Consider the following 27572-nt stretch of genomic DNA (forward strand, 5'->3'; position numbering starts at 1 on the left):
TCTACCTGAAACTCTCACAACATTGTTTGTTAATTGGCTATACCCCAATGTAAAATAAAAAGTTTTAAAAAAAAGTCGTGTGAGGTGTGTTGTGACCCATGACCTTTCTCTGATGGTGCAAAGTGAACGGTCATGTAATGAGATCTGTCATCAAAGCATCTTTCAAAGTATTGTCTTTAAATATTTCTTTAAAATATTCCTAAATAATAAGATTCCTCCAAAAAGAACAGATTTTTTCAAGTATTTATCTAGGTCCCTAAGACCAAAACTATGTGTTTGCTGCAAGTCTACATTTTAGAGATAAAACAACTAATGCAGCAATTAATATCCAAAAGGGGGAAGGGTTGGCAAACTCTAACAGAATATGCCCTATATACTGACATCTCAGAAACTGGTAGCAGGTAAGCTCTAAGTACCAGGATCAGAGGAAGACCATTTCCCAAGAACAGGATCTGACACAGACCTACCCTCTGCTTCGAAAAATGTTATACAGGTTTTTTATACAGGGAGCATTTCTTGGAGAGAGACCATAGTGTTTAAAGCAAACTCCAAAGAGTAAATATTTTAATTTTCTTCAAGAATATCCTTAAATTCATAATACTTTAAATAGTCACACTAACAAGTTAACATTGCCACAAAAATACTCATACAGCATCAGTATTCTTAAAGTATTTACATTTAGAATTACTTCCATGAGGAAACAGCAACGACGACAGTCAACATACACGACGTGTTTTTTACTTGTGGTGAGATCAATTCAATGTCCAAAATAAATCGGGATGGATTAACATTAAGAGCTGAACTGGAGTCCCTACCAAATTTCACAATGGAAAAGCAAACAGTCCTGTGTGATGGCAAATTATACAAACAACATAAGACAAATCCAACTAGAAATTGGAAGCTGCCATTTCATATACACAAAATACATGTGAAACAGCAAAGTAAACATACTCTTACAGGAGGGGCTGCCATTTCAACCCCACCTCCCCTCCCTCCCAACACACACAGCACTAGAGATGTCCTTGAGTCAGCCAGTATCAAGTCTACAATCTCCTGAAATAATACATCAGATAGCACTCTGGTGTCTTCTATGAGGCTACGTGCTTGAAACCAAGGGGCTGACACTGGGTACAGGAGGCAAAAAAATGTGTAACACCTCTGTTTTTCAAAACTACTGACATTTCAAAATATGAATTGTTGAAACTCACATAAATTTCTTATCCCTCGCCACAAAGAAACTAATTGTGATGTACTAGACGGCCTTCTCTTTGACTTGTAGACACTACCATGAAAAGGAAATTCTTTTGATTAAAACTGACTGACTTGCAACTGTGCATATAAAGTCTATTACAGGGAGCAGAGTGCCTAGCATGATCCTGAAACTATTGTGATAAAAATAAAATGCATTAAAGCACTCAGTTATTCTCAATGAAAAGACTGACTGTATTTTCCATAAAAAGAAACAAGATTTCTTGGTGGTAAGGGGGAAAAAAAAATCTTTTTTCTCCCCCTTCACTATCTACACACTATCTAAACAACTTTCCTTTTCAACCTGAGACTCACAAACTTGTATTTGATTTATTCAATTTGGTACCAATGGGTCCGTCCAATTGATGCATCTGCCGATACCAAGTATCACTTTGTATTTGCATAGGGCCTTTTACTTTCAAGAGGCTTAAAGAACTTTACAGACGTTTTCTCTCATGTCTTAGGTCATGTCAAGAGGACGTGAAGGGAAGCAGGGAATAGACTGCTCACCACAGACCACTACCCCTGCCAGTCCCCATGAAGCTGAGGACACACACCCCACGAAGGTCTGAGAAAACTGAAGCAAAGCAGAGTTAAATGATTATTCTTAAGTCAGGTCATGTGGCTTTTATATATATATATATATATAAGATCTAAATTAATGTTAAGATAATAAATTGTTAATCCTAAAACTACTTAGTGCAAGTGTGGACTTCCGGTTTAAAACTGCTGAACTCCACCTCTGCCCTGTCTCGTCTCTGGTGAGGGCAAGCTTGGGGCACACGAGCTGACTCGACAGTGCCCGCGGGTGGCGAGTGGCCCCCAGGTAGCGGGCGTAGTTGTTTGGCCTGTTCGAGAACTGAACGAAGGCACCAAACCTACACGACACAGTTTTTAAGGAGGTGGTTAAAAAGTTATTCCCTTAAAACTGAAACTATTTCAACAGCATTTAAAAGTGACACATAGCAGGAGCAAGAGATACTAGTGTTTTGTCTTTTTGCCATTTTAGGCACATGGCTACTTGGGAAGATTTTTTTTTTTCTCGAGTTCTGTATTATAAATATATTGATGTTACATACATGTGCTTAATGGGAATCCAAATTGGACTCAAGCCTTACTAAAATGGAAGTCTTTGCTATGATATCTACAAAAAATATGCCATCCTATCTGTCCTAAAAGGCGAGTGCTGAGCGGACATTGTACTTGTAAACGATAGCCATCTGTGGACAGACAGGAAGGGAAACCAGGGGATCCCAATCAACCCGAATCAAGAGAAGACGTCCCCATGGCCCCTGCTGCCTTTATAATGTAAGGCGGTCTTACTGTGTTCCTGTAACCCTGGGAGGTTCTGAAACTCACTGATGCTTCCTGATCAAGCTTGCTTACCTGGACCCTCGGGGAGATACACACACAGACTCAATGCAGTGATACACAGACATGCTCAGTCTGCCCCATGAAGAGGTCAGCCTTGAAGGCACCATTCACAAACACATTAGTCTAAGAGATGAGAGACCTGGAGGAGCCGGGGCTTCCGTGGGTGCCATGCAGCCAGGGCTCTTGTTAGACAATGCCACCTATTCAAGGTGTCCCAGGCCTGGGGCCCACGACTAAGTGCTTCATCCCACACCGTCATTCCCACGTGCATGCTTGCTCGCACACGTGTGCATGCTCCAATCATCTGAAAATCTCTGCTGTCATAAGAAGCCCCTTCATTTACAGACGGGACACTGAGGTTTAGAGCTGAATGCCTTGGCAAAGTCACCACTTGGTAAGTCACAGACCTGGCCGCACAAGCATCCTGCCAACACGCTTTACTGTATCGGCGTGGTGTAAAAGTTTGAAAAGACGCTATTAAAAAAGAAAAAAATTAAGGATATTTAACAATGGCAAAGTGTTCAAACACACACACTTCTTCCACGTAAACACCTCAGGTAAACAGCATCTTGGTTAAAGTGACAATGAACAGACCCTTGACACTAAATCTTTCTGAGACACAAGGTTTCTGATCACACAGGTAGATTCTATCAAAAGCAGGTGCAGGAGGGCAGAAGAGACAGCCATGGAAATTACATAATAAAGATATGCTTAATGGGACTTATAAACCCAATTTGTCAAAAAATCGGTCCATCTGCAACTCAAGAGTTCAGAGAAGAGGATGATTATTTCTCCCTATACTAATTAAGTTCAATTAGATACAATATGGAAAATATATTTAAAAGTTAAGGAGATTTTATATTTTTAAATTTGAGTGGTGAAGTTTGATTACTCATCACAGATACCATACCCAGCATGTTCCATGTAAGGGAAAATGCTGGGATTGATGCAAGGGTGCCCAGAGAGTGCCCCAGAAGCAGGCTGAAGCTTCATACAGTAAACAGCCATGATTCGTGTGTACTCAGGACCACATTCTAGGTGGGCTCCATCCAGCTGGGCTCCAGTAACAAATGGTCCTCTGATGGTTCAGTAGGTGGTTTTCTGAGCACTAGCCTTTCAAGTTTTCCAGCAGTAAAAAGAGAACAAGACAGAATTACATGCTACTTGACAAAATTTTACAAATTTTAAATGTTCGGATTTTTGCTTTCTTGTAGAAAGTTTCAAGAATGAAACTGATTCAATGTCATTTTTCAAACCCCAAACTGAAAGTAGTTCTGAAATTCAACTTCAACTCGAATGCATCTCCCTATTCTAGGAAATGAGAGCGTTCACATCATGACACTTTAAATAGAGGATGAATACAAAGTCCTATGTTTTCTTTCTGCTAGATTAATCTAAAGTCAAAGACAGAGTTCTGGAGAACCATTTCCTTCTCACATCTAGGTAATGATCTGCTTAACATTAAGCAAAATCAATTTTGAGAAAGTGTTCCCAAGGATTTTGGAGTAAACCCTAGCATTGCATCTATGAATATGCTCTAAGAGAAGCAAAATATTCATGGAAGCATAAAACAACTTTACCTTTAAATAAAAATACTTTATTCATTCCTGACAGAATATCAAAATGTACATTGTTAACCAAGTAAAAATGGTGCTTCGAAATAGCTGACTAGGGCATATTTGGAGGATTTTTGGCTAATTTCAAAAGAGTAAAAACCACGTTCAATCTCCCTTTCCACATACGCCTAATAAGCTTGCACTATACCTGCTTAAATTTGAACAAATAAACAATTATATGGGCCCCAGTTCATCACAGAATGCACATTTTCATTATACTTAGAATAAATGAAAGTTACTGCATTTGAGTTACCTTCCTTTGCCAAAAACCTTCAGACTTAGTCCTCTTTATAGTTTGTGTAACTCTGTAAATTACATGTAGAATATAGCACATGACTTGTATTAATCTAAACACACAAACACACACACACACACACATAATAAAGTGCAACACAACAGAACAAGTCTGCGACATTCATGTTCTCAAACTCCCATGGAAGGATTTTCTGAGCAAATGGAAACGACGTTCTTGACTGCGTGAACACTAACTCCAACAGACTGGGATATTTTTTCCTCACTGATATTTATATTGAAAATCCTATTTGCTTTATTTTCCCTGTGGCTTCTGTCTCTCATTTTTAATGAAAGTTTCGAAGCTGTGATTCTCTTTAAACCTGGAGAAAAATCAACTCCTTGGAGCAACATAAATATAGTGCTTTCAAAGTACTCAAAACGTTTCTGAGCACCCTGTACTGTAAAAGGAGGTTTCCAATGATAGCTTGTCTGTAACAAGGAAGATTACAGTCATTTTAATAAAAGCAAGCATTCCACTAACTTGGCAGCAAATGCTTTACAGACTTTTGACACCAGCCACCAAACGTGTCTACTGGAAAGTACCAACTAGCCCTAAAATGTCAAAAGGTTTTGGTTGCATGTTGCTTTGATACTATATTATCTCACTAAGAAATGGTTTTGTTCCTGAGATGAGCGCGGTAACAGTAAATGAGTTCCCTCTGAAGTCGCCGGTGGGGCCCTCTGCTCCACATCTCCCCCCTCGTCTTCATCAAGAATCTCGTCTGAAACATCAGTCGTCCCCATGGCGCCACTTCTGCGACTCGTCCTGCCGAACATCTGGTCTGATCTGGTTTCTCATGCCACCCAAGACATTCGATGTCGCTTCTGTGGCGACGATCAGAGGTTTCACCACGGCCGGGGGGAGCTGGCGCAGGACTTCCCCCACGGCGCCCGTCACCCCCCGGCTCTCGTGTTCCCGAGCAGCAGTTTCGTAAATGGTCTGAGCCGTGTCTGCGATTCCCTGAGGAAAGAGGGGAGAAGGGAGTAAATCACTGCTCAGAAGACTCTCTAAATAATCTCGTAACACATTAACTATAGAGTTCATCAAGAGCAGGTTTGTAACCAAACGGAAATCAAAGCAGAAACTGTACTTTTGAGGTAACCCAGGATAATTACTTCTATGACAATTCTAAGGGAAAGTGGTAGTCCCTCAGTTGTGTCCGACTCTTTGTGACCCCATGGACCATAGCCCACTAGGCTCCTCTGTCCATGGAATTCTCTAGCCAAGAATACTGGAGTGGGCTGCCGTTTCCTTCTCCAAAGGGAAAGTAAGGGACAATTACAATTCAGCATTTTGTTATGACACTTATATACAGAAAATGTAGCTAGACTACAGCTTCACACAGGGATGTGCACGGAAATAGTTAATACTCCAAGAATAGCTTCTCTGGCACAATTAATCACTCTGGTTAAATCAAATTTAGCAAACAAAGCTTCCTGAATAAATACAATCACTAAATGAACATGGCGATAGCTCCTGTGACTCAACTGCAACAGGAAAACCTAATTCTACTGAGCTCCATAAAATAATTTAATTAGTTTTAAATTACTGGCTATGCACTAGAAAAGATAACTGGAACATTCAATTAAGATAAGAGACTAAATAGAACACTTTATTAAATAGAGAAAACTCTGAGAACACAAAGCAGGAACATGTTTAATAACCACAAATGAAGTTTTTGTAGCATTTTTCATCCTTCTTACAACTGTGTGACATGAAAATAATCATGACTGCTGAGCTTTAGAGCTGACTATGTAAATGTGTAGGTCGAGCCAGGGTGGTAAAACGTCACGCTGTTGTCACTGGTCAGTCATCACGTATGGGTTTCAAACCTCTCCCTTTTGTCTAACTCAGGACCCCTAAGGGCCACAAAGCAGTGTCCTCTTGTGATGGTTTCAGTGAAGGGCCTGGAGAGAAGAACTTCACACTCTCAGGGAAATCAAGGAACCTCGTCCTGGCCCCAAATCTAGTCCTCACTTTCACAATCTGTGAAGTGAAGTGTTAGCTGCTCAGTTGTGCCTGACTCTTTGTGACCCCATGGACTGTAGCCTGCCAAGCCCCTCCATTGGATTGGATTTTCCAGGCAAGAATACTGGAGTGGGCAGCCATTCCCTCTCCCAGGGGATCTTCCTGACCCAGGGATCAAACCATCGTCTCCTGTGTCTCCTACACCGGCAGGCAGATTCTTTACTCCTGCACCACCCAGGAAGCCCAAAGTGCTACATACCCAAGTGCTATAATATCCTGCTGCCAGCTGCCCCTGCTATGCCTGAAAGCCCAGGATCGTTTTTACAAACCTGATTTCTAACATGTCTACTGATAACTGGCCCAATCCTGACATCTATAGGAACAGAACTGACAGGTAATCAGCTCTCTTTATTCTAACAACTAAATCTCTTTTTAAGAGAGGTGACCAATGGCCTTGCCTTTATTTAGCCACTAATACATATCCTTACTTCAATGGTCTTCCTGCATTTGGAACCACAGAGGTCACTTTTGTCAGGTAAAAGACTGTCCTAAGGCACTTCTGTCTATCGGAATATGACAGAGGAAAATATCGTTAATGAAATCCTAATACACAAATCATAAGTAAAATGACCTCAAACTTCCTCATATGTCAATGAAAAAAAGAAAAAGATTAAGACAGGGAGGGAATGCTCCTGTCAACATCCATAAAGAACCAGGATTCACTGGTGCAACTAAACTACAATCTGGCAATGCTTAATAAATCGGGCAACATTTAATAAGTCTCAGGATTCAAACGGTTAGAAATCACCAGTTCTACCTTTAACAACCTCTTGCACATGTGAACAAAGGGGCATTTAAATGACATTCCAATAGAAGTATTTTAGGGGAAAAAATGGAAACTGTCCACCAACACAAAGATAAATAAATTATGCTATATTCACACAATGAAACACGATAAAAGTTTAAACCAGACCTACACATATCAACAAGGATGTATCTTTAAAGACAAAATATACAGATATATATGATACCATTTATGCTAACTTTTAAAATATAAACAATAGTATTTGCTTATGATGCCATACTTATATGAAACTATAAAAATATGCACAGAAAAAAAATGTACCATCTTCAGGATTGTGAACGCATGGGAACGGAATTAGGGTTTGCGATTAACCTAAAAAAAATTTGCTTTTTAAACAAATCTGAGGAAAACAGCAAAATACAAACATGGGTAAACTTCCCTGGTGAGTTCATGGTGTGTTTCTACCACCCCTTGCTTTCTTCTGTCCATAAAGAGACCAGTCTTCCCACGAGACTGCTAGTCTTCTTGAGAGCCTGCAGGCCAGGACGTAGCCCTCCCCTCTTCCCTACACACACATCTGCACTCATCAGTGGCAAAACAGTCCCAAAGCCACCCTAGGGTCCTTCAGAACGAAGCCCAAGCCCTGCTGCTCTTTAGACAAACTCCAGGGAAGGACGCAAACTGCTCCTGGTCCATCCCCTGGGGCAGCCACTCACCTCCTTCACGACACTGTAGGCCTTGGCCACCCCTTCCCTCAGGTCCACTGGCTGGTGGGCTAACCGGTGATGGGGGAACCTCCTGACCTTCTTGGGCTCGATAGAAAGGGTGCCTGGAGACACCATGTCATACGCAGTCTCCGCTGCTGCCTGGATCGTTTCATCAGAGAGGAAAGAGTGAGTCAGAACAAAGTCTGGGGAGTTACGCTCCAGCAGCACACTTCCTAAGGGGAGTGAGGAGCGGCAGAGGAATTCTGCAGAGGAATTCTGCAGCGACGGAATTCTTTACAACCAGAACGTATTCCTTTTATAACAAGAACGTTAACGTATACATTAGTATCTGCGTTGAGCAGCTTTTTTCAGTTCCTCATCTCTCTGAGAACACTCTGTTACCAGGCTAGACAAGAATGCATGGTCTGTGCACAACTGGGTAAGGCCAACTGGAGCTTAATACTTACTAGCAAACCTGCATACAACTACTATCGGCTCTCTAGTGCCTTCATTACATTCAGCTATGATCTCTCCACATAAATGTGCTGAAATAAATCTTTGGCTAACTTAATAGTTATAATTTACCTGAAACAGGCAAACAAATTTGACACTGTAGTCCACCACTTTATTCTACTAATTATTTAACAATGGACAGCTAATCAAAAAAAATTTTAATGATACTAAGTCATTACAAATAAAATATTCTCAGTATTTTATACATTTTCATGGTGCCATTTTAAAACCAAGATAAGTCAAGTGTTTCTAATGGCTCTCCCTCTTTCTGGAGATTAAGCTGGTCTATGGAAAGTTACCTGTATGGTTTGAACCATTCTGTTCGTGAGCTCGAGAGCAGCCATCGCTGTCGAGGTGCCAAAGGAGGCAGCCCCTCTCTGAAACCCTCTGACAATGCGGCCGTCCTTTCGGTACTGCTCAATTGGTAACCAGACCAAGTCCTTGAGGCCTTGAACTAGAACAGCAGTCAACATGCAGAAATTAATAGAGTACTGGAGTACAGCAGGTGAAGACAAACACTGCTTGCTTCCATTTATACAAGGTGCCTAGAACAGGCAATGTATATTCCTCAATTCATAGAGTGGGAAAATACACTGGCAGATGTTGGAGGTGGGTTAGGCGGGTGGTGAGGAATGAGGACTTACGTGTTTAATGGGGACAGAGTTCAGTTTAGGAAAGTGGAAAGTTCAGGAGACAGATGATGGTGAGAGCTGCACAACAACGTGAACGTCCTCAGCGCCACTGAAGCGTAGTTAAATACGGTTTAGACAGTGTGTTTTATATTATGTGACTTTTACCACAATCAGAACACATGTAAAAAGAAAAACAGGAGCACTGGAGCTCAAATCTCTGCTATATCCTAACCCTAGGATTTTTAACCCCTAAAATGCGAGGCAACATTTTTTGTGTATCACTAACAGGTAGGTTTTTCTAGAAAGATGATCCTCACATAGATTCTCGAAGGCATCCATAGTCCCGAAAGGGTAAAGAATCACTGATCAGGTAAAATAAATTATCTTCTAATTAAAAAAAGAACACTCACCTAGCTGTACTAGTGAATGCATAGGCCCAACACCTCCCAGGATTCCTGGCAGCTGGTTCTTCTTAATGTCAGTAAGCCACTCGGTGATTGCGTATGAGAATAATTTGTCCACACCTAGCAAACTAGAGAAAATGACTATTAGTATATGGGAAGAAGAGTGAAATTTATAGGTTTACACAGTTTGGGGGATTTTTTTTTTTTTTTTACTTAAGACAAAAAAATCTACAAATTACATGGATGAAATTTTATAGATTTTGAATTTTACTATATATATGTGTGTATATACATACATTTAACCTAATTGTAATGCTAATAATTCCTATAAAAGGCTAAGGTAATATATACAAGTGTGCATTTCCACTGTTTTTACTTCTTTAACATCTAAAGCTTTAACATCTAAAGGATTAATTCAACGTCTCTAATTGTCACACAGTTCTTAGCTAGTAAGGACCATTACCTTGTGAACTTCCATATAGGCTAATTTATAACTTTGCGAAATTATAAAAAAAGTCCTAACTATAGCTGCTTTTGGGGGAAATGCTCTCTTCAAACTGCTACTATTCTCTCAGAATAAAAAAAATAGCCCCTAGCCGGTAAAAATCCTCTAAAAATGAGCTCTCTGCAAATAACATTGTAAAATAATTAACTTATGTATGTTGGCTAGTTGTAAACTAACTTTAGTAACTACATCTTAAAGTCTCATATGATAAATCAACTTACCCATGCCGATAGAAAAGCCTCTTCAGCTTTAGTTCAGAGCAGTTTAACTGGGCGAGACCAATCAAAATCCCAGCTAATGTACCCTTTAAAATAAAAAAAAATTTCACTAATTAAGCTAAAACACCTAAAATATGTATAGCAAAAAAATATATGTATTTTATAAGACCCAACTGACATCCAAATTTTACTTAAGTAAATTAAGTAATTTTACTTAATTTACTTAAGTAAAATTTGGATCCTTAAGTAAAAATTATATTTACTTTAAAAATAGAATTAAATTTTAAAATCTTACACTTCATTTCAAACACATAAACTATGATCGAAAAAGTTTCCTAAAAACTGAGTCCACTAGAAAAACAAATGAGATAATTCTGTAGAGTATATCTGTGCAAAATTTCCAGACCTGATCCATTGATACGTGTTTCCCATGATAATCAAGTCGAATAGGAACTTCTGATGTGAATCTAAATTCTCTGAAGATAAAGAAAGAAGGGGAGTTATTTATATTAAAAATTACTAATAGCTGAAATTAGATGTAAATTAACCTTTTCAACTGGAGAATAAAAACCACAAAATAAATAATGTGGATATATTAAGATCTAAATAAAAGAGAATGTCTTTCAGCCGTATACCTTCTTAAGACAATATACCAACTAAACAATGTTAATCTTATAAATTTTATTTATTTTAAAAACCCTTTCCTTGTTTACTAAACAAAATTTAAGTTAGAGAAATTTATTCTGGCAGGTATTCAATTCATACAGAGAGTAAACTAACAAAAATAACTTTCAAGATTAAACCAAATAATATAATCATCACCAAGAAGTAAAAAAGAAGAGCTAAGGTATTTATTTTAGTTCCATGATGAAACAAACCTCCAGAAGACCCAGACATGAACCCTAGTTTTATCAGTTATATGGGATACAGTCAAGGCAAGTAATTTAAACTCTCTGAGCCTAAGTGTCTTTATCAGTTAATTTTTAAACCCCATCTACATTGGTGAATTCTGACACTCTTGAAATTAATGCTTGTAAACGGGATACTGACACACTTGGGAATTCTGAATGAAATTACAATTATACACATCAAACAAAAGCAGTTGGCTTCCAAAAGTTGGACTGTAAACTGTAAGTTGAAACACATTTTATTACAGAATTAATGTCAGTGGTTATATCCTAAGTTATCCCAAGTCATCCTGGAAAAGTCCTTAACTGACTCTAAAAAGGAAGTGCTAAATCTACATCAGTGACTACAGGAGTCTGGGGTCCAGGTCACCCCTCATCTTCCAAACAGCCGTCTGTATCTGGTTCTACGCCAACAGCCCCTCAACACCTGTGGGGCTTTCTCACTCTGTTCCTCCAAGGCATGTAACAGGGTAGACCAAATATTTTAATTATCTGTAAGCTCAACTCAAGAGAGATTTTTCTCTACTCTGTTCACTGTACCTAGAACAAAATCTGACATACATATACTGTGTTCAATAAATATTTGTGGAGTGAATAAATGTTTGCAGGAGAGGAGACTATTATGTCATTAATTGGAAAATGTACTGAATTTGGGCTTAAGAAAACCTCCATTCTAGTCCCGGCTTGGCAACTGTGTGGCCTTGAGCAAGTCACCTCTCCTCTCTCGCATTAAGCTCCTCACCAGCGAAGTGAGTAATCTAAACCACGTCACTAAGGACTACACTGGGGTCCGAGGCACTCCAGCAGTTTTTGAGAGCAGAAACAGAAATCTACAAGCTATTAAGTAGTCTAATGGAAAAAACACATATTTACCTAAGCAAGTGGGGCTATACAAACTGATTAAAAAGTGCCAAGTTTCCATGTTCTCAGACCAAAATTGTAACGATTTGATTTTTTTTAATAACGGTTATCCAGTGTTCACAAAAAACAAAAATCGGCAGCTTATACGTGATTAATATAAAATGAGAGTTCAAATTATTTCTTAGGATACACAGTTTTTTGGTAGAAAAAAATTTTAATACAAGCTATTAAGTAGTCTAATGGAAAAAACACATATTTACCTAAGCAAGTGAGGCTATACAAACTGATTAAAAAGTGCCAAGTTTCCATGTTCTCAGACCAAAATTGTAACGATTTGATTTTTTTTAATAACGGTTATCCAGTGTTCACAAAAAACAAAAATCGGCAGCTTATACGTGATTAATATAAAATGAGAGTTCAAATTATTTCTTAGGATACACAGTTTTTTGGTAGAAAAAAATTTTAATAAAAAAGCAAAATAGGAAAATAATAAAAGAGGCTCTTCCTTTATGATGGAAAAGTTAAGAATCACCAGAGAACCTCTATCTCAGGATCTTTCCAATTCTCATATTCTATTATATTTTCTGACTATTTTCATCAATACACAAGATATTCAAAACATGAAAACACTTTAAAATAGTTGTACTGCTTAGAACTTCCCAGGTGACTCAGTTGTAAGAATCTCCTGCCAATGCAAGAGACATGGATTTGACTCCTAAGTAAGCAAGATTCCCTGGAGAAGGAAATGGCAACCCATTTCAGGATTCTTGCCCAGGAAATCCCATGGACTGAGGAGCCTGGGGGGCTACAGTCCATCAGGTTGCAAAGAGTCAGACATGACTCAGCGACTGAACGACAACAACTGCCCACTTTGGGCCATACCTAAAGTCTAACCTTAGAGAGAAAGATAGAACTTGGGGAACACTGATGTCAGCAGGAGAGGAGTACAGAAAACCAGGGAAGGGAGTTGTCTCTCATAACAGAGGTGGTTTTGATCTTTGACCTCTTTCCTTCCGATACAGATCCTAGGCTCCATCCCCACCATCAAGGGCTGGGAAAGAAAGAAGGGAAGAATGAATGAAACTGGAAATGACGGACAACAAGCTAGTGGCTGGCTGTAGTCACAGCAGCCAGCAGCAGTATAGGGACCTGGGTTTCCCTATGATGCCAACTTAGCCAGAGGACAGAGGGTCACAAGAGACACAGCAGTGATAGGGAAGGGCAGAGAAATCAGACAGAAAATCCCCATAAGGGAAAAGGGAGGGGTGCTGAAGGTGAGGTGTGTAAGGGAAAAAGACAGCATCATGGTCATGGAGACACCAACAGGCTCTGAGAGTGATCAGAAGAGACGGACAGAAAGAGGAAAAAGGAAGAGACTAAGTGAAGAGAAAATTTCTGCTACAGGTTCAACAGGAGGCTGAGTCCTGAGCCAGGGTTATTATGTGTAAATGAGAGGTGCAAGTGGGGGGGGCCCACGTATAAACGTGTGTGTGTGTGTCTGTGTTTGTGCGGGCTCAGCCATGTCCAACTCTTTAGAGTCCCATGGACTGTAACCCACCAGGCTCCACTGACCATGGAATTTTCCAGGCAAGAATACTGGAGCGGACTGCCATTTCCTCTTCCTGACTCAGGGATCGAACCCGCATCTCTTGTGTCTCCTACACTGGCAGGTGGATTCTTTACCACTGACAGCACCCAGGAAGCCCCATGTAAATAAGTATGCATGCTTGTATGCTAAGTCGTTTCAGTCATTCTGACTCATACCCACTGATTATTTGCCAGGGCAGAGAAAAGCTAAAGTAATTCCACGATTTCTATGTCACACAAACACGTTAAAGAACAACTTTCAAACTCTAAAATAACGTCTTTTGTTATCAAAATTAAATGATTTACCTAAAAAACACAGGCTGATCACTAAACAACGCTTCTTCAGGAGAGAAGTCCTTCTCTTCTTTCCCATTAACCGCTTGCACTGAATTGGCACTGCCATTTGGGGAAGGCTGCTTTGGCCCGGGGAAAGAAAGAACTAGATTTGGCTCTTTTGAGGCGCTTAAATGCCTTGGCAAACTGCAGGTGACATCAGCCCCTGGAGACTTTTTAACTGAAAAGGTAATGTGCACATTTGGAAAATTAGGTACATGCTTCTTTAGAGCAACTTAAACCAAGCTACAGTTAACTTGTTTTACAGTATTTCGTTTAATAAATATAACTACTGCTACAGATAAATCTTTCACAGTAGCCCCCTCTCCATCTTTGGTTTCACTTTCCAACTATGGTCCAAAAATATGAAATGGAAAATGTCAGAAATAAACAACTTCTAAGTTTTCAACCGCATACCACTGAGCAACATGATGAAATCTTGCACCATTTCCCTGCCCCACCGGAAGGTGAATCAGCCCTCTGTCCAGCATATCCCGCCCGTGAGTCACTGGGTGGACGTCTCGGTTATCAGGTCGGTGCTTATGGTAAGTAACCCTTATTTTATTAATAATGACTCCAAAGTGCAAGAACAATGATGCTGGCAATTCCAATACACCAAAGAAAAGCCATAATATATTAAGTGAAAAGATGAAAGTTCTTAATAAGGAAAAAAAAAAACCATATGCTCAGCTTGCTAAGATCTACAGTAAGAACAAATTTGTACAACTGTGATGAAGGAAAAAGGAATTCGTGCCCATTTTGCTGTCATACCTCAAACCACAAAGGTTATAGCCACAGTGCATGGTAAGTGTTTAGCTAAGATGGAAAAGGCATTAAATTTGTACAAGATATTTTGAAAGAAAGAAAGAGATCATACTCACCTAAGTTTTATTATAGTATACTGTTACAATTGTTCTTATTAGTTATTATTGTTAGTCTCTTACTGTGCCTAATTTATAAATTAAACTTTGTCACAGGCTAGTATGTAAAGAAAAAACTTAGTACATTTAGGGTTTGGTACTATCTGCAGTTTCAGGCACCCACTGGGGGTCTTGGAACGTACCTCCTGAGGATAAGGGGGAACAACAGTACTTTTACATAAACTGCATATGCACAACTTAAGAAAAATAATCATGGAACACATTTATATAAATGAGAGAAAAGATCTGTAAGTCCATTCTCAAAAAGGTCTCGTAACAATCAAATCAATCCAAGTACACATTACAGACGTTTTCAGATTCTACATATTTAATACCTTCTGGATCTGGAGTCATGAGCAGCTCTACTTCTGTAGAAAGACTTGTGAAGAAATCCTTCAAGAAGAACAAGGCATCCTAAAATTGAGAGATGTAATTATAACTAAAAGGGTTTAAAAAGGTGCAGCTATTTTTAAAACTGTGAAAGGAAGTAACGTGAAGTCTCTCATTTCACTCATTGTTCATATACAGCTATAATTTATCCAGTGCCAGCGCTGTGCCTATTCTCAATTCCTTTCTCTCTCTCACTCTTCCTTGTTAATTCTCACAACTCTCAGAAAATTAATTTATAGATGTGGAAATTAATGTACAGATGAGTTAGAAATTAAATGGCCATTTCTAAATCAAAGAACATTTTAGTTTTCATAGAAATATAGAAGTCTCTTTCTTATTTGGCATTGGGTCTCTGAATTGGTAGCAGTAGTATTACTAACAATAATAATAGCAGCTAGCAAGTACTCAATACTTAGATGTGACTTAAAAGTTCTTAATGTCTTATTTCTGCTTTTAACACTATGTTATATTGCCTGAGTACATTTTCTTCACTGGACATGATATTCAAAATAAAAACTAAAAGTAAATAAAATCACCCACTCAGTGTGGTCTCTTCTGAAATTGGACTGGTCTTGATGTTGTATATGCAAGCCATATTTGCCCATTATTAGCAGCTTCACAGCAACTGACAAATCCATTTTGGAGAATATGAAAATTAAATACCTGAGCCTGTTCTTTCTTATTCTTCCTTTCCATTAAAAACAATCTTAAATTAATATAAAACATTAAAACTGCACCAAAACACAACGTGAAAGTGAATTACAGGGTCACAATATGCCACAGCACACTGAAAGCCTGAGTGGCATTCCAAAGGGTCTGATCTATTGATCACACTTGTCAGAGGTGTCAATGACGGATGCTAAAAAGGTATTTTTTTAGGTAATGTTGCATATGAGAAACTGGGGGCTGGACTGAAGAACAAGCAGACAGCTTCAATAGTATTAGAATATTCTGGTTCTGCAGTCGAGGAGTAAGTTGGTGAATTGTTCATTACATTATTATTCTTTACACATATGTATTTATGTAGATGTTTATATGTTATTTACATTTTATACATTTATTAGAAATTGCTATATATATGGTACATGTGCATGTTAAGTCACTTCAGTCATGTCCGACTCTGCGATCTTATGGACTGTAGGCTTCTAGGCTCCTCTGTCCATGGGATTCTCCAGGCAAGAATACTAGTGGGCTGCCACGCCCTCCTCCAGGGGATCTTCCCAACACAGGGTTTGAATCTGCATCTCTTACGTCTCCTGCGTTGGCAGGCAGTTGTTTACCACTAGCACCACCTGGGAAGCCCAGATATGATATATACATGTATCAAATATTACATGTTAATAGTATATAAAATGTTATCCTTTGCCACCAAATGGCAATATTTTAATACTATAAATGTTTTGCCTCTATGACTGCCTTCAAAAAAAGAGAAAAGGACAACTAACAAGGCAGTGGTTTTTATACGTTTTTACTACAAACAACAGACAAAGATATATTAATCATCAGCTTTTCAAAATGTTCTCCAAATGGTTGATTGTGGTATTTATGCTGAACTCTTTTGCTGTTCAGTCGCTCAGTCGTGTCTGACTCTGCAACCCCACAGAATGCACGCGGCACGCCAGCTTCCCTGTCCTTTACCATCTCCTGGAGCTTGCTCAAACTCTTGTCCATTGAGTCAGTGATGCCATCCAACCATCTCATCCTCTGTCGCCCTCTTCTCCTGCCCTCAATCTTTCCTACAACTCAGTAAGACAAACAACCTAACTTTGAAACTAGAAAGATACAGAGACTTCAAAACAGATGTACAAGTGTTGAATAAGCTCATGAGATGATGCTCAGCATCATCAGTCATCAGATCAGATCAGATCAGATCAGTTGCTCAGTCGTGTCCGACTCTTTGCGACCCCATGAATCGCAGCACGCCAGGCCTCCCTGTCCATCACCAACTCCCGGAGTTCACTCAGACTCACGTCCATTGAGTCAGTGATGCCATCCAGCCATCTCATCCTCTGTTGTCCCCTTCTCCTCTTGCCCCCAATCCCTCCCAGCATCAGAGTCTTTTCCAATGAGTCAACTCTTCGCATGATGTGGCCAAAGTACTGGAGTTTCAGCTTTGGCATCATTCCTTCCAAAGAAATCCCAGGGCTGATCTCCTTCAGAATGGACTGGTTGGATCTCCTTGCAGTCCAAGGGACTCTCAAGAGTCTTCTCCAACACCACAGTTCAAAAGCATCAATTCTTCGGCACTCAGCCTTCTTCACAGTCCAACTCTCACATCCATACATTACCACAGGAAAAACCATAGCCTTGACTAGGCGACCTTTGTTGGCAAAGTAATGTCTCTGCTTTTGAATATGCTATCTAGGTTGGTCATAACTTTCCTTCCAAGGAATAAGTGTCTTTTAATTTCATGGCTGCAGTCACCATCTGCAGTGATTTTGGAGCCCCAAAAAACAAAGTCTGACACTGTTTCCACTGCTTCCCCATGTATTTCCCATGAAGTGATGGGACCAGATGCCATGATCTTCGTTTTCTGAATGTTGAGCTTTAAGCCAACTTTTTCACTCTCCTCTTTCACTTTCATCAAGAGGCTCTTTAGTTCCTCTTCACTTTCTGCCATAAGGGTGGTGTCATCTGCATATCTGAAGTTATTGATATTTCTCCTGGCAATCTTGATTCCAGCTTGTGCTTCTTCCAGCCCAGCGTTTCTCATGATGTACTCTGCATAGAAGTTAAATAAGCAGGCTGACAATATACAGCCTTGACATACTCCTTTTCCTATTTGGAACCAGTCTGTTGTTCCATGTCCAGTTCTAACTGTTGCTTCCTGACCTGCATATATTCTCAAGAGGCAGGTCAGGTGGTCTGGTATTCCCATCTCTTGAAGAATTTTCCACAGTCTATTGTGATCCACACAGTCAAAGGCTTTGGCATAGCCAACAAAGCAGAAATAGATGTTTTTCTGGAACTCTCTTGCTTTTTCCATGATCCAGCAGATATTGGCAATTTGATCTCTGGTTCCTCTGCCTTTTCTAAAACCAGCTTGAACATTAGGAAGTTCACGGTTCACATATTGCTGAAGCCTGGCTTGGAGAATTTTAAGCATTACTTTACTAGCGTGTGCTAAGTGCTAAGTCGCTTCAGTCATGTCTGACTCTGAGCGACCCCATAGATGGCAGCCCACCAAGCTCCCCCGTCCCTGGGATTCTCCAGGCAAGAACACTGGAGTGGGTTGCCATTTCCTTCTCCAATGCATGAAAGTGAAAAGTGAAAGTGAAGTCGCTCAGTGGTGTCCGACTCTTAGCGACCCCATGGACTGCAGCCTACCAGGCTCCTCCGTCCATGGGATTTTCCAGGCACGAGTACTGGAGTGGGGTGCCACTGCCACTAGCGTGTGAGATGAGTGCAATTGTGCAGTAGTTTGAGCATTCTTTGGCATTGCCTTTCTTTGGGATTGGAATGAAAACTGACCTTTTCCAGTCTTGTGGCCACTGCTGAGTTTTCCAAATTTGCTGGCATATTGAGTGCAGCACTTTCACAGCATCATCTTTCAGGATTTGGAATAGCTCAACTGGAATTCTACCACCTCCACTAGCTTTGTTCCTAGTGATACTTTCTAAGGCCCACTTGACTTCACATTCCAGGATGTCTGGCTCTAGGTCAGTGATCACACCATCATGATTATCTGGGTCATGAAGATCTTTTTTGTACAGTTCTTCAGTCATCGGGGAAATCCAAATTAAAATGGCAATGAACACCAAATAAGAGAGCCAAAATTAAAAAGACAACACCAGGTTTGGTCAGAGCATGAAGCAGCTGTTGCTCTCATCTCTTACTGCCAAGAACCTGCAATGGTACAACCACTGTGGAAAACTATTTGGCAGCTTCTTATGATCGTAAACACACATTCACCCTATGACCTAGACATCCTGTTTATCATTACCCAAGAAAACTGAAAAATATGGCCATTAAAAGACTTCAAATTTCATAACAGCTTTATCCATTAAGAGCCAAAAACAAGGAAACAATCCACTGTGAATTAGTAAGTAAATGAATAAACAAGTGTTGTACCCATACAATGAAACACTGCTCAGGAGTAAAAATGAATGGACTGCTGATACATGCTACAACACAGAAAAATCTCCCGGGCATAATGTTGAGAACAGGAAGCCAGATACAATTCCATTTATAGGCTGTAGAACAAAAAAAGCTGCTCTACAGTGATGAAATGAGATCAGCGGTTGCTTTGGGATGGTGGACTGACCACAAAGGGACACAAGCGAATTTTGCAGAGTAAAAAAATTGTTCTATATCTCAACTGGTGCGGTAGTTACTCAAGTGTATATATCTGTCAAACTCAAACTGTATACCTAAAAATCTCTGCCTATTATTATATATAAATTATACCTCAGTACATTTTTTTTAATTTTAAAAAGTATGGTTTATTTATACTAAACTTGAACTATAAAACAGTTATTTCTAGCTTTAAGGTCCTATGATAAAGGCTACTATCAGTGAGATACGACTTAAGGTTTAAAAGAATTACTTTCAATGTCATACTCAGGTGATGCTGAAAAAAGTCACAAACATGCAAACTGGTGCTGCTACATGCTCACCATTTCCGACCTCCACTGGGCACCTGTCCTACCCAACGGCCTCACGTCTCATCTCATAACCTGCATTAGGCCGTCAATGCCTTTACAAATATTCACAGTTGTACATTCCTTAGGACCAGCTTGAGTGTTACCTCCAGAAAGCCTTTCCTGATCACCCCTTATCTTCCAAACTCCCAGCCCAGGCTAAAAGTCCTCTTTCAATGGGACTTATCTTTATGCCTACTTCATCACAGGGTGTTAAAGTCCTCTGTTTTTTTGGCACTCTCTCTATTACATAGAGATCTCTGAGGAAGGGATGTTTCTTCATCTATGTATTCCCAGCATCCTAGTTCAGACCTGGGACAGTTACTCAGCAAATGATTTGGAATTAATATGACTCACTGGAAAAGATCTTGATGCTCAGAAAGATTGAGGGCAGGAGAAGGGGACGACAGAGGATGAGATGGTTGGATGGCATCACCAACTCAATGAACATGAGTTTGATCAAGCTCCGGGAGTTGATGATGGACAGGGAAGCCTGGCATGCTACAGTCCATGGGGTCACAAAGAGTTGGACATGACTGAGCAACTGAACTGAACTGATGTCTTCCCTACACAGATTTACAGGCAGTTCAATACTAAAATGATCACCAGACTAATAAAGTCAGGAAATCTGGCCCCTTCAGATTTTGAATCTCCAGCATCCTACTTACACAACCTCCATCATCTCCTCACCTCCCCACGTGGAAGTCACTCCATCTTAGTGACCCCAGTGTCCTGCCTGTCCTACAGGTACCCTGAGCTGTGGAATCAACTGCACCAAATGTCAACAGCAATGCAGCTTTTTAAAAACATGAGCAAACAACATGTTGCTCTGATCCAGTTAAGATAAAGTCAGAGATATGCTTGGTAAAAAACATATTACTCAAAACATTATCATCATCAACTGATTTGTTTTTAAAAGAAAAATACAAATTTGGCTTGCTATTCAAATGACTGCTTGGCATAGTACGTCAGTCTTAGAAGAAAGGACTCTTTTGTATTGTAATATTCCTCACTAAGTCATACATTTGTAGCATGGCTTTGTTTCCATAGGTTTCACATCTTGGGAAATGATTTCCCATTCCTCCTCAGTTTAGTCGTAACATTTATTTCCCTGATTTTTTTTTTCTAAGATTAATATTTCTCCATTTTAAAATCATACTGTTTAATAGTTCTACAGAAGAAATTAACATTCAATATTAAAGAAAAGGCTTATTAGAGAAAATTGGGCTTACTAAGTCTGGTAAAGTCATGCCATAAAGATAAAACTTGTTCAAATTCTTGCTCACACTGGTGATTTTTCAGACTAAATTTCCCATAAATACTGCATCATATTCCTACTAGGCCAATATGGATAAATTAAATTAAAATACAGATTTCAAAAGATTGTTACCATAATGAGAAAACATAAATCTAAGTACACACTGGCAAGTCTGACCCAGCTCAGAAGCTACACATAGTAATGTAAAGTTGTGCTACACGTCTGTGCTTCACAATACATTTTCTCTGAGCTAGGCCTATAGTTTGTTTACAATATAAACATCATTTAAGATTATTCCTGATATATCTGCTACTTATTTAAATAGTGAATCAGCATTAATCAATATTATTGAGCAAATAATATTACCCAACATATACACTGCTTCCAAACCTGAGCTCACACCAATATATATGATACAACAGGAAGGCTTTGTTATTTCAAAAGCAGATCATTATAAAAACTCCATTTATTTTATACAGTTGTTATATGCTTCAGTTAATGACGGTAACAGGTAACACTTGTGATCTTTAACACTGTGTGTCAGGCACCAAGGTAAGTGTTTTATAGACGCTGCTGCTGCTAAGTCGCTTAAGTCGTGTCCAACTGTGTGCCACCCCATAGACGGCAGCCCACCAGGCTTCGCCGTCCCTGGGATCCTCCAGGCAAGAATACTGGAGTGGGTTGCCATTTCCTTCTCCAATGCGTGAAAGTGAAGTCACTCAGCAATGTCCAACTCTTCGCGACCCCATGGACTGCAGCCCACCAGGCTCCTCCGTCCATAGGATTTTCCAGGCAAGAGTACTGGAGTGGGGTGCCATTGCCTTCTCCGTTTACAGACGCTGCTGCTGCTGCTGCTAAGTTGCTTCAGTCATGTCTGACTCTGTGCGACCCCACAGACGGTAGCCCACCAGGCTCCCCTGTCCCTAGGATTCTCCAGGCAAGAACACTGGAGTGGGTTGCCATTTCCTTCTCCGATCCTCATGTTTTAAAAAATGATGCTAAATGTACTATGTTTTCCATTTTATCAGCGAAGAAACTGAGGCTTAGAGAGTTAGTTACTTACCCAAAGCCACACAATTAGTAAAAGAGAACTGAGATGTGAGCCCAGGTCTGACCGCAAACCCATGCTTTCACCACTACACTGCAAAGCATCCCGTCTTCAGAGGCCTTGAACAGAGCTTGTAGAGGAGGCACCAACTATGCCTTAGACTGCTCTCTGGGTGAATGCAAAACCCAGAACTGTTTGATGGGGTGCTTGCTAGAATATAGGAAAATGAATTTCTTTATTTCCATAAATTTGTTTCGTTTGTGACCTGTTTAAGTGCCAATCTACTAATTTGTCATTTTGCCCAGGAATTCCTTTACAGGTGCTGTGATTATAGCCCCCTATACCTTTCAATAATATATATCAAGGAGTCCTTCCATCTCCTGAAAACACCTGTGTATCTGCATCAGGAGTATGTGTGTAAAGATCAGAGAATGTAAGAGGCAGGTATTAAGTGCTCTGTCACGTAGACAGTAAGTAGGAGACAGAAGGATAACATCTAATGTTTACTCACAGTTCAGATTTCAAACACCAAATGTATCTGTCCTGTCCTTTACCAGCAGAAGTCTGTTTTAATTATGCAAACTCCATAAACTTTAAATAATAAACAACATTATAATTCTAATAAATTAAATTTCTCACTCTGAACACAGGATATCTATTTAATCATACCTCCATGCAATTCTGCTTGCAATACAAACCTGGTCAATATTGAGGCGAAGTGGCATTAGTGATACTCTGAGGCAGCACTCCTGTGGGGACCTGCCAGACTCTGGACGCACGTGTAGTGCTTTAATTGTCAACTGCAAGGCGAGAGAGAGAAACACGTTTTTCTCCAATGACATTATGACCTTGTTTTCATTAAAAAAAAAAAAAAGAGAGAAGAAAACCATGCTATATCTAGTCCCTATATTAGACAGAAAGTCGGTTTACCCTCTTTCCTTAGAATCCGGAATCTAACTTTTTTTGGTCAGATACTCTTTTAAGAATCTGATGCAAGATACGGATTCTCTTTAGCGGGGAAAAAAAGCAAATGATAATGTTGTACTTGCAGTCTCAGAGGAGTCTGCTATGCCCCTGAATCTAAATCCATAGATCCATACTCCAAAGGTAACCTCTATAATGTTTTCTTCTGAAAGCCCTCAGCTGAGAATTTCTATGCTACTAAAATTGAAAAAGTTAGAAATCTGGAACACTGCTAACAATTCTGTGTCAATATCATGTGTGTGTGTGTGTGTGTGTGTGTGTGGCGCACTTGACCACATTGTGTGGCTTGTGGGGTCTTATTTCCCTCTGTGTCAATATCATGTGTGTGTGTGTGTGTGTGTGTGTCGCGCACTTGACCACATTGTGTGGCTTGTGGGGTCTTATTTCCCTCTGTGTCAATATCGTGTGTGTGTGTGTGTGGCGCACTTGACCACACTGTGTGGCTTGTGGGGTCTTATTTCCCTCTGTGTCAATATCGTGTGTGTGTGTGTGTGTGTGTGTGTGTGTCGCGCGCTTGACCACATTGTGTGGCTTGTGGGGTCTTATTTCCCTCTGTGTCAATATCGTGTGTGTGTGTGTGTGTGTGTGTGTGTGTGTGTGTGTCGCGCACTTGACCACATTGTGTGGCTTGTGGGGTCTTATTTCCCTCTGTGTCAATATCGTGTGTGTGTGTGTGTGTGTGTGTGTGTGTGTGTGTCGCGCACTTGACCACACTGTGTGGCTTGTGGGGTCTTATTTCCCTCTGTGTCAATATCGTGTGTGTGTGTGTGTGTGTGTGTGTGGCGCACTTGACCACACTGTGTGGCTTGTGGGGTCTTATTTCCCTCTGTGTCAATATTGTGTGTGTGTGTGTGTGTGTGTGTGTCACGCACTTGACCACACTGTGTGGCTTGTGGGGTCTTATTTCCCTCTGTGTCAATATCATGTGTGTGTGTGTGTGTGTGTGTCGCGCACTTGACCACACTGTGTGGCTTGTGGGGTCTTATTTCCCTCTGTGTCAATATCGTGTGTGTGTGTGTGTGTGTGTGTCGCGCACTTGACCACACTGTGTGGCTTGTGGGGTCTTATTTCCCTCTGTGTCAATATTGTGTGTGTGTGTGTGTGTGTGTGTCGCGCACTTGACCACATTGTGTGGCTTGTGGGGTCTTATTTCCCTCTGTGTCAATATCGTGTGTGTGTGTGTGTGTGTGTGTGTGTCGCGCACTTGACCACACTGTGTGGCTTGTGGGGTCTTATTTCCCTCTGTGTCAATATCGTGTGTGTGTGTGTGTGTGTGTCGCGCACTTGACCACACTGTGTGGCTTGTGGGGTCTTATTTCCCTCTGTGTCAATATTGTGTGTGTGTGTGTGTCGCACACTTGACCACATTGTGTGGCTTGTGGGGTCTTATTTCCCTCTGTGTCAATATCGTGTGTGTGTGTGTGTGTGTGTGTGTGTGTGTCGCGCACTTGACCACATTGTGTGGCTTGTGGGGTCTTATTTCCCTCTGTGTCAATATCGTGTGTGTGTGTGTGTGTGTGTGTGTGTGTGTGTGTGTCGCGCACTTGACCACATTGTGTGGCTTGTGGGGTCTTATTTCCCTCTGTGTCAATATCGTGTGTGTGTGTGTGTGTGTGTGTGTCGCGCACTTGACCACACTGTGTGGCTTGTGGGGTCTTATTTCCCTCTGTGTCAATATCGTGTGTGTGTGTGTGTGTGTATCGCGCACTTGACCACACTGTGTGGCTTGTGGGGTCTTATTTCCCTCTGTGTCAATATCGTGTGTGTGTGTGTGTGTGTGTGTGTGTCGCGCACTTGACCACATTGTGTGGCTTGTGGGGTCTTATTTCCCTCTGTGTCAATATCGTGTGTGTGTGTGTGTGTGTGTGTGTGTGTGTGTGTGTGTGTGTGTGTGTGTGTGTCGCGCGCTTGACCACATTGTGTGGCTTGTGGGGTCTTATTTCCCTCTGTGTCAATATCGTGTGTGTGTGTGTGTGTGTGTGTGTTGCGCACTTGACCACATTGTGTGGCTTGTGGGGTCTTATTTCCCTCTGTGTCAATATCGTGTGTGTGTGTGTGTGTGTGTGTGTGTGTGTGTGTGTGTGTGTGTGTGTGTGTGTCGCGCGCTTGACCACACTGTGTGGCTTGTGGGGTCTTATTTCCCTAACCAGGGTATCAAACCTGGGCCCTTGGCAACGAAAGTTCAGAGTCCAAACTATTGGACCACAAGGGAGGTCCTTGCGCACGTGTTTCGTGTAGATCACAACGGACTTCTGGTTTTCCTCAGGTAATCTGTTATAACAGAGTTTCTGTTTCATGTTTTGGTCTTCTGGCTGTGAGGCATGTGGGATCTTGGCTCTATGACCAGGGATCACACACACACACCCTGTGTTGGAAGGCAAAGTCTTAACCACTGGGCCACCAGGGAAGTCACAAAATAATTTTTTAAAAATAAAACTTTAAGCAGCATATTTAAAAGGGATTTTAATAGTAAAACGAAAATCTCATAATTTTCCCCAAATCTTCTGCAGTTAAAATAGGTATAATTTATATATATTTTAGATATAATAGAAATACTTTTCCTAAACAAATATAGCAACAAAATATATGAAGTTTTAAATTTTACCATGTTGGAATGAGCTTTCCGAGGCATTTCTTTACTGCAATACAGGTACAAAAATTTATTCATTTGTGACGTTGCCAGACGATCTCGAATTTCAAGATCCTGCACGATGAACACCTGCCGGGACACCGGGTGCTCCACAAGGCTCGACTCGCATTCTGGTTTGCAGGGCGGGTACACCTCGTGCTGAAACTTCACCTTCACAGACGGAAAGAATACAGAACCACCTCGACACTCTATTTAAAACAGATTTTCTCTTTAAAATGTAAAATATCACACATTTTCGTTAAATTCTCAGCTTCTGATTCCGCTTTCAGAGAACAGTGTAACAATCCTCCATTTGTTCACATATTTACTTATTAATCCACGTGTATTGGATCATACAAGGATAAGCCTGACTGACATTTCCTATCTGACCTTGGTAAAATCCCCATCCTCTTCAAGCAAAACCTTCAATAGGATTAACTCATAAAATTATCATCTTGTTCCCCAAATGAAACTGCTTGGAGGCAAGGTTCAAGTTCCAAAAAGGGGCAAGGATACAGTTAAGTATATGGAGCTGTCACCATTGCCATATTAAGCACCCTAACATATGACACCTATCAGAACCCCAGACAAGCTGACAGAATTAAATGCATCAGTGTCCCTGGCAGCCTGGCCCTCCTGGTCTCTAGATGTTCACACCGGACCTGACCTGTGTGCTTATTCCATGGCAGGCCTCCCCAGAGACACTCCAGGGCGGTGGTTCCCCAAGTGTGGTCCTGGGTAAAGTAGTATCAGAATCACCTGGGAACTTATTAAAAATGCAAATTCATGGGCCCTTCTGCAGCCCTACTGAACTAGAAACTCTGGACCCAGCAACCTGTGTTTTACTAAGTCCTCAGGGGGATTCTGGTGCTTGTTCAACTTTGAGACATTGTTCTGGAGGGTAGCCTGGAAAAACAAAAACTAAATCTTTTCAGAATATCTGAAAAAGAGTAAGAGGTAAGATTTATACAAGTCCGCTGCACTTTTCCACTTAGGCTCCAAGATCACACAGGGCAGCGGGCAGGATAGAACCAAAGAACCGTCACTAATGCTCTTACTTCAGTGGATTTTTCCTTTTAAAATGCCATCTTACCTTGCTTAACTGTATTTCCATTAAAAAGTCATGGTTTCTTCCTTTTCCCCCACAAACCATATTATGTCCATGTCTTGTAGGTGTGTGAGAAGGTGAGCTATGGGGACTACTATAAATGAAAAAATAAAACCTTTTATTAAAGGAATAGTCAAAGGAAGGCAACGAATGACATCAGGAAAAATAACAAGATGAAAAGAGAAAACAAGATTACAGACCTATCAAAACATTGCCAAAAACTGTATTGTTATACATTTAAAGTACATCTTTTATACCTTGGAGGCACTGAGAGCATACATTTTATTACTGTCATCACAGCAATCATCTACTTGCTAAGTATTTAAAAGTACAGAAGAATCTAACTATGATGTTGGTGTGCGTATCACAGACAGACTTAGAAATGAGACCTCCTTGTAAGTTCCTACTACTTCAGAAACCCGAGAATCAGAAGACAAGTCTGAGAAATTCCAATTAATACATAAAAGAATTACAGGAAAGTGTCAAGTTTTTTAAAAAGCACTTTTAAATAGAAAAAGTCCTCACAATGTCGTGTCCGAGGTTCCTGCTACATGAAGCCTTTTCTGACCCTCCCACCCCAAGAGAACGCTTGCCCCCAGTCTCCACCTAGTCTCTCTGTCT

The 27572-nt window shown here is 40.5% G+C and overlaps 1 protein-coding gene across 8 annotated transcripts in view; it reads right to left on the reverse strand.

The window, feature by feature from the left end:
- Positions 1–547: 547 nt before the first annotated feature.
- ATG2B (autophagy related 2B) overlaps positions 548–27572 on the reverse strand; it is an 82615-nt gene continuing 55590 nt past the window's right edge. For all 8 annotated transcript variants that reach the window (XM_070775655.1, XM_070775656.1, XM_070775654.1 and 5 more), the window contains 11 exons: positions 26937–27045; positions 25820–26014; positions 22929–23030; positions 15230–15308; positions 13948–14155; positions 10692–10761; positions 10289–10371; positions 9569–9690; positions 8826–8980; positions 8023–8172; positions 548–5493 (listed from right to left, as the gene is read on the reverse strand). In XM_070775655.1, the coding sequence (XP_070631756.1) occupies positions 5263–5493; positions 8023–8172; positions 8826–8980; positions 9569–9690; positions 10289–10371; positions 10692–10761; positions 13948–14155; positions 15230–15308; positions 22929–23030; positions 25820–26014; positions 26937–27045 (1504 nt within the window). In that variant the 3' untranslated portion in view covers positions 548–5262. The remainder of the gene's footprint in view (positions 5494–8022; positions 8173–8825; positions 8981–9568; positions 9691–10288; positions 10372–10691; positions 10762–13947; positions 14156–15229; positions 15309–22928; positions 23031–25819; positions 26015–26936; positions 27046–27572) is intronic.

The sequence above is a fragment of the Bos indicus genome, chromosome 21, assembly GCF_029378745.1.
Source record: "Bos indicus isolate NIAB-ARS_2022 breed Sahiwal x Tharparkar chromosome 21, NIAB-ARS_B.indTharparkar_mat_pri_1.0, whole genome shotgun sequence".
Taxonomy (NCBI): Eukaryota; Metazoa; Chordata; class Mammalia; order Artiodactyla; family Bovidae; genus Bos; species Bos indicus.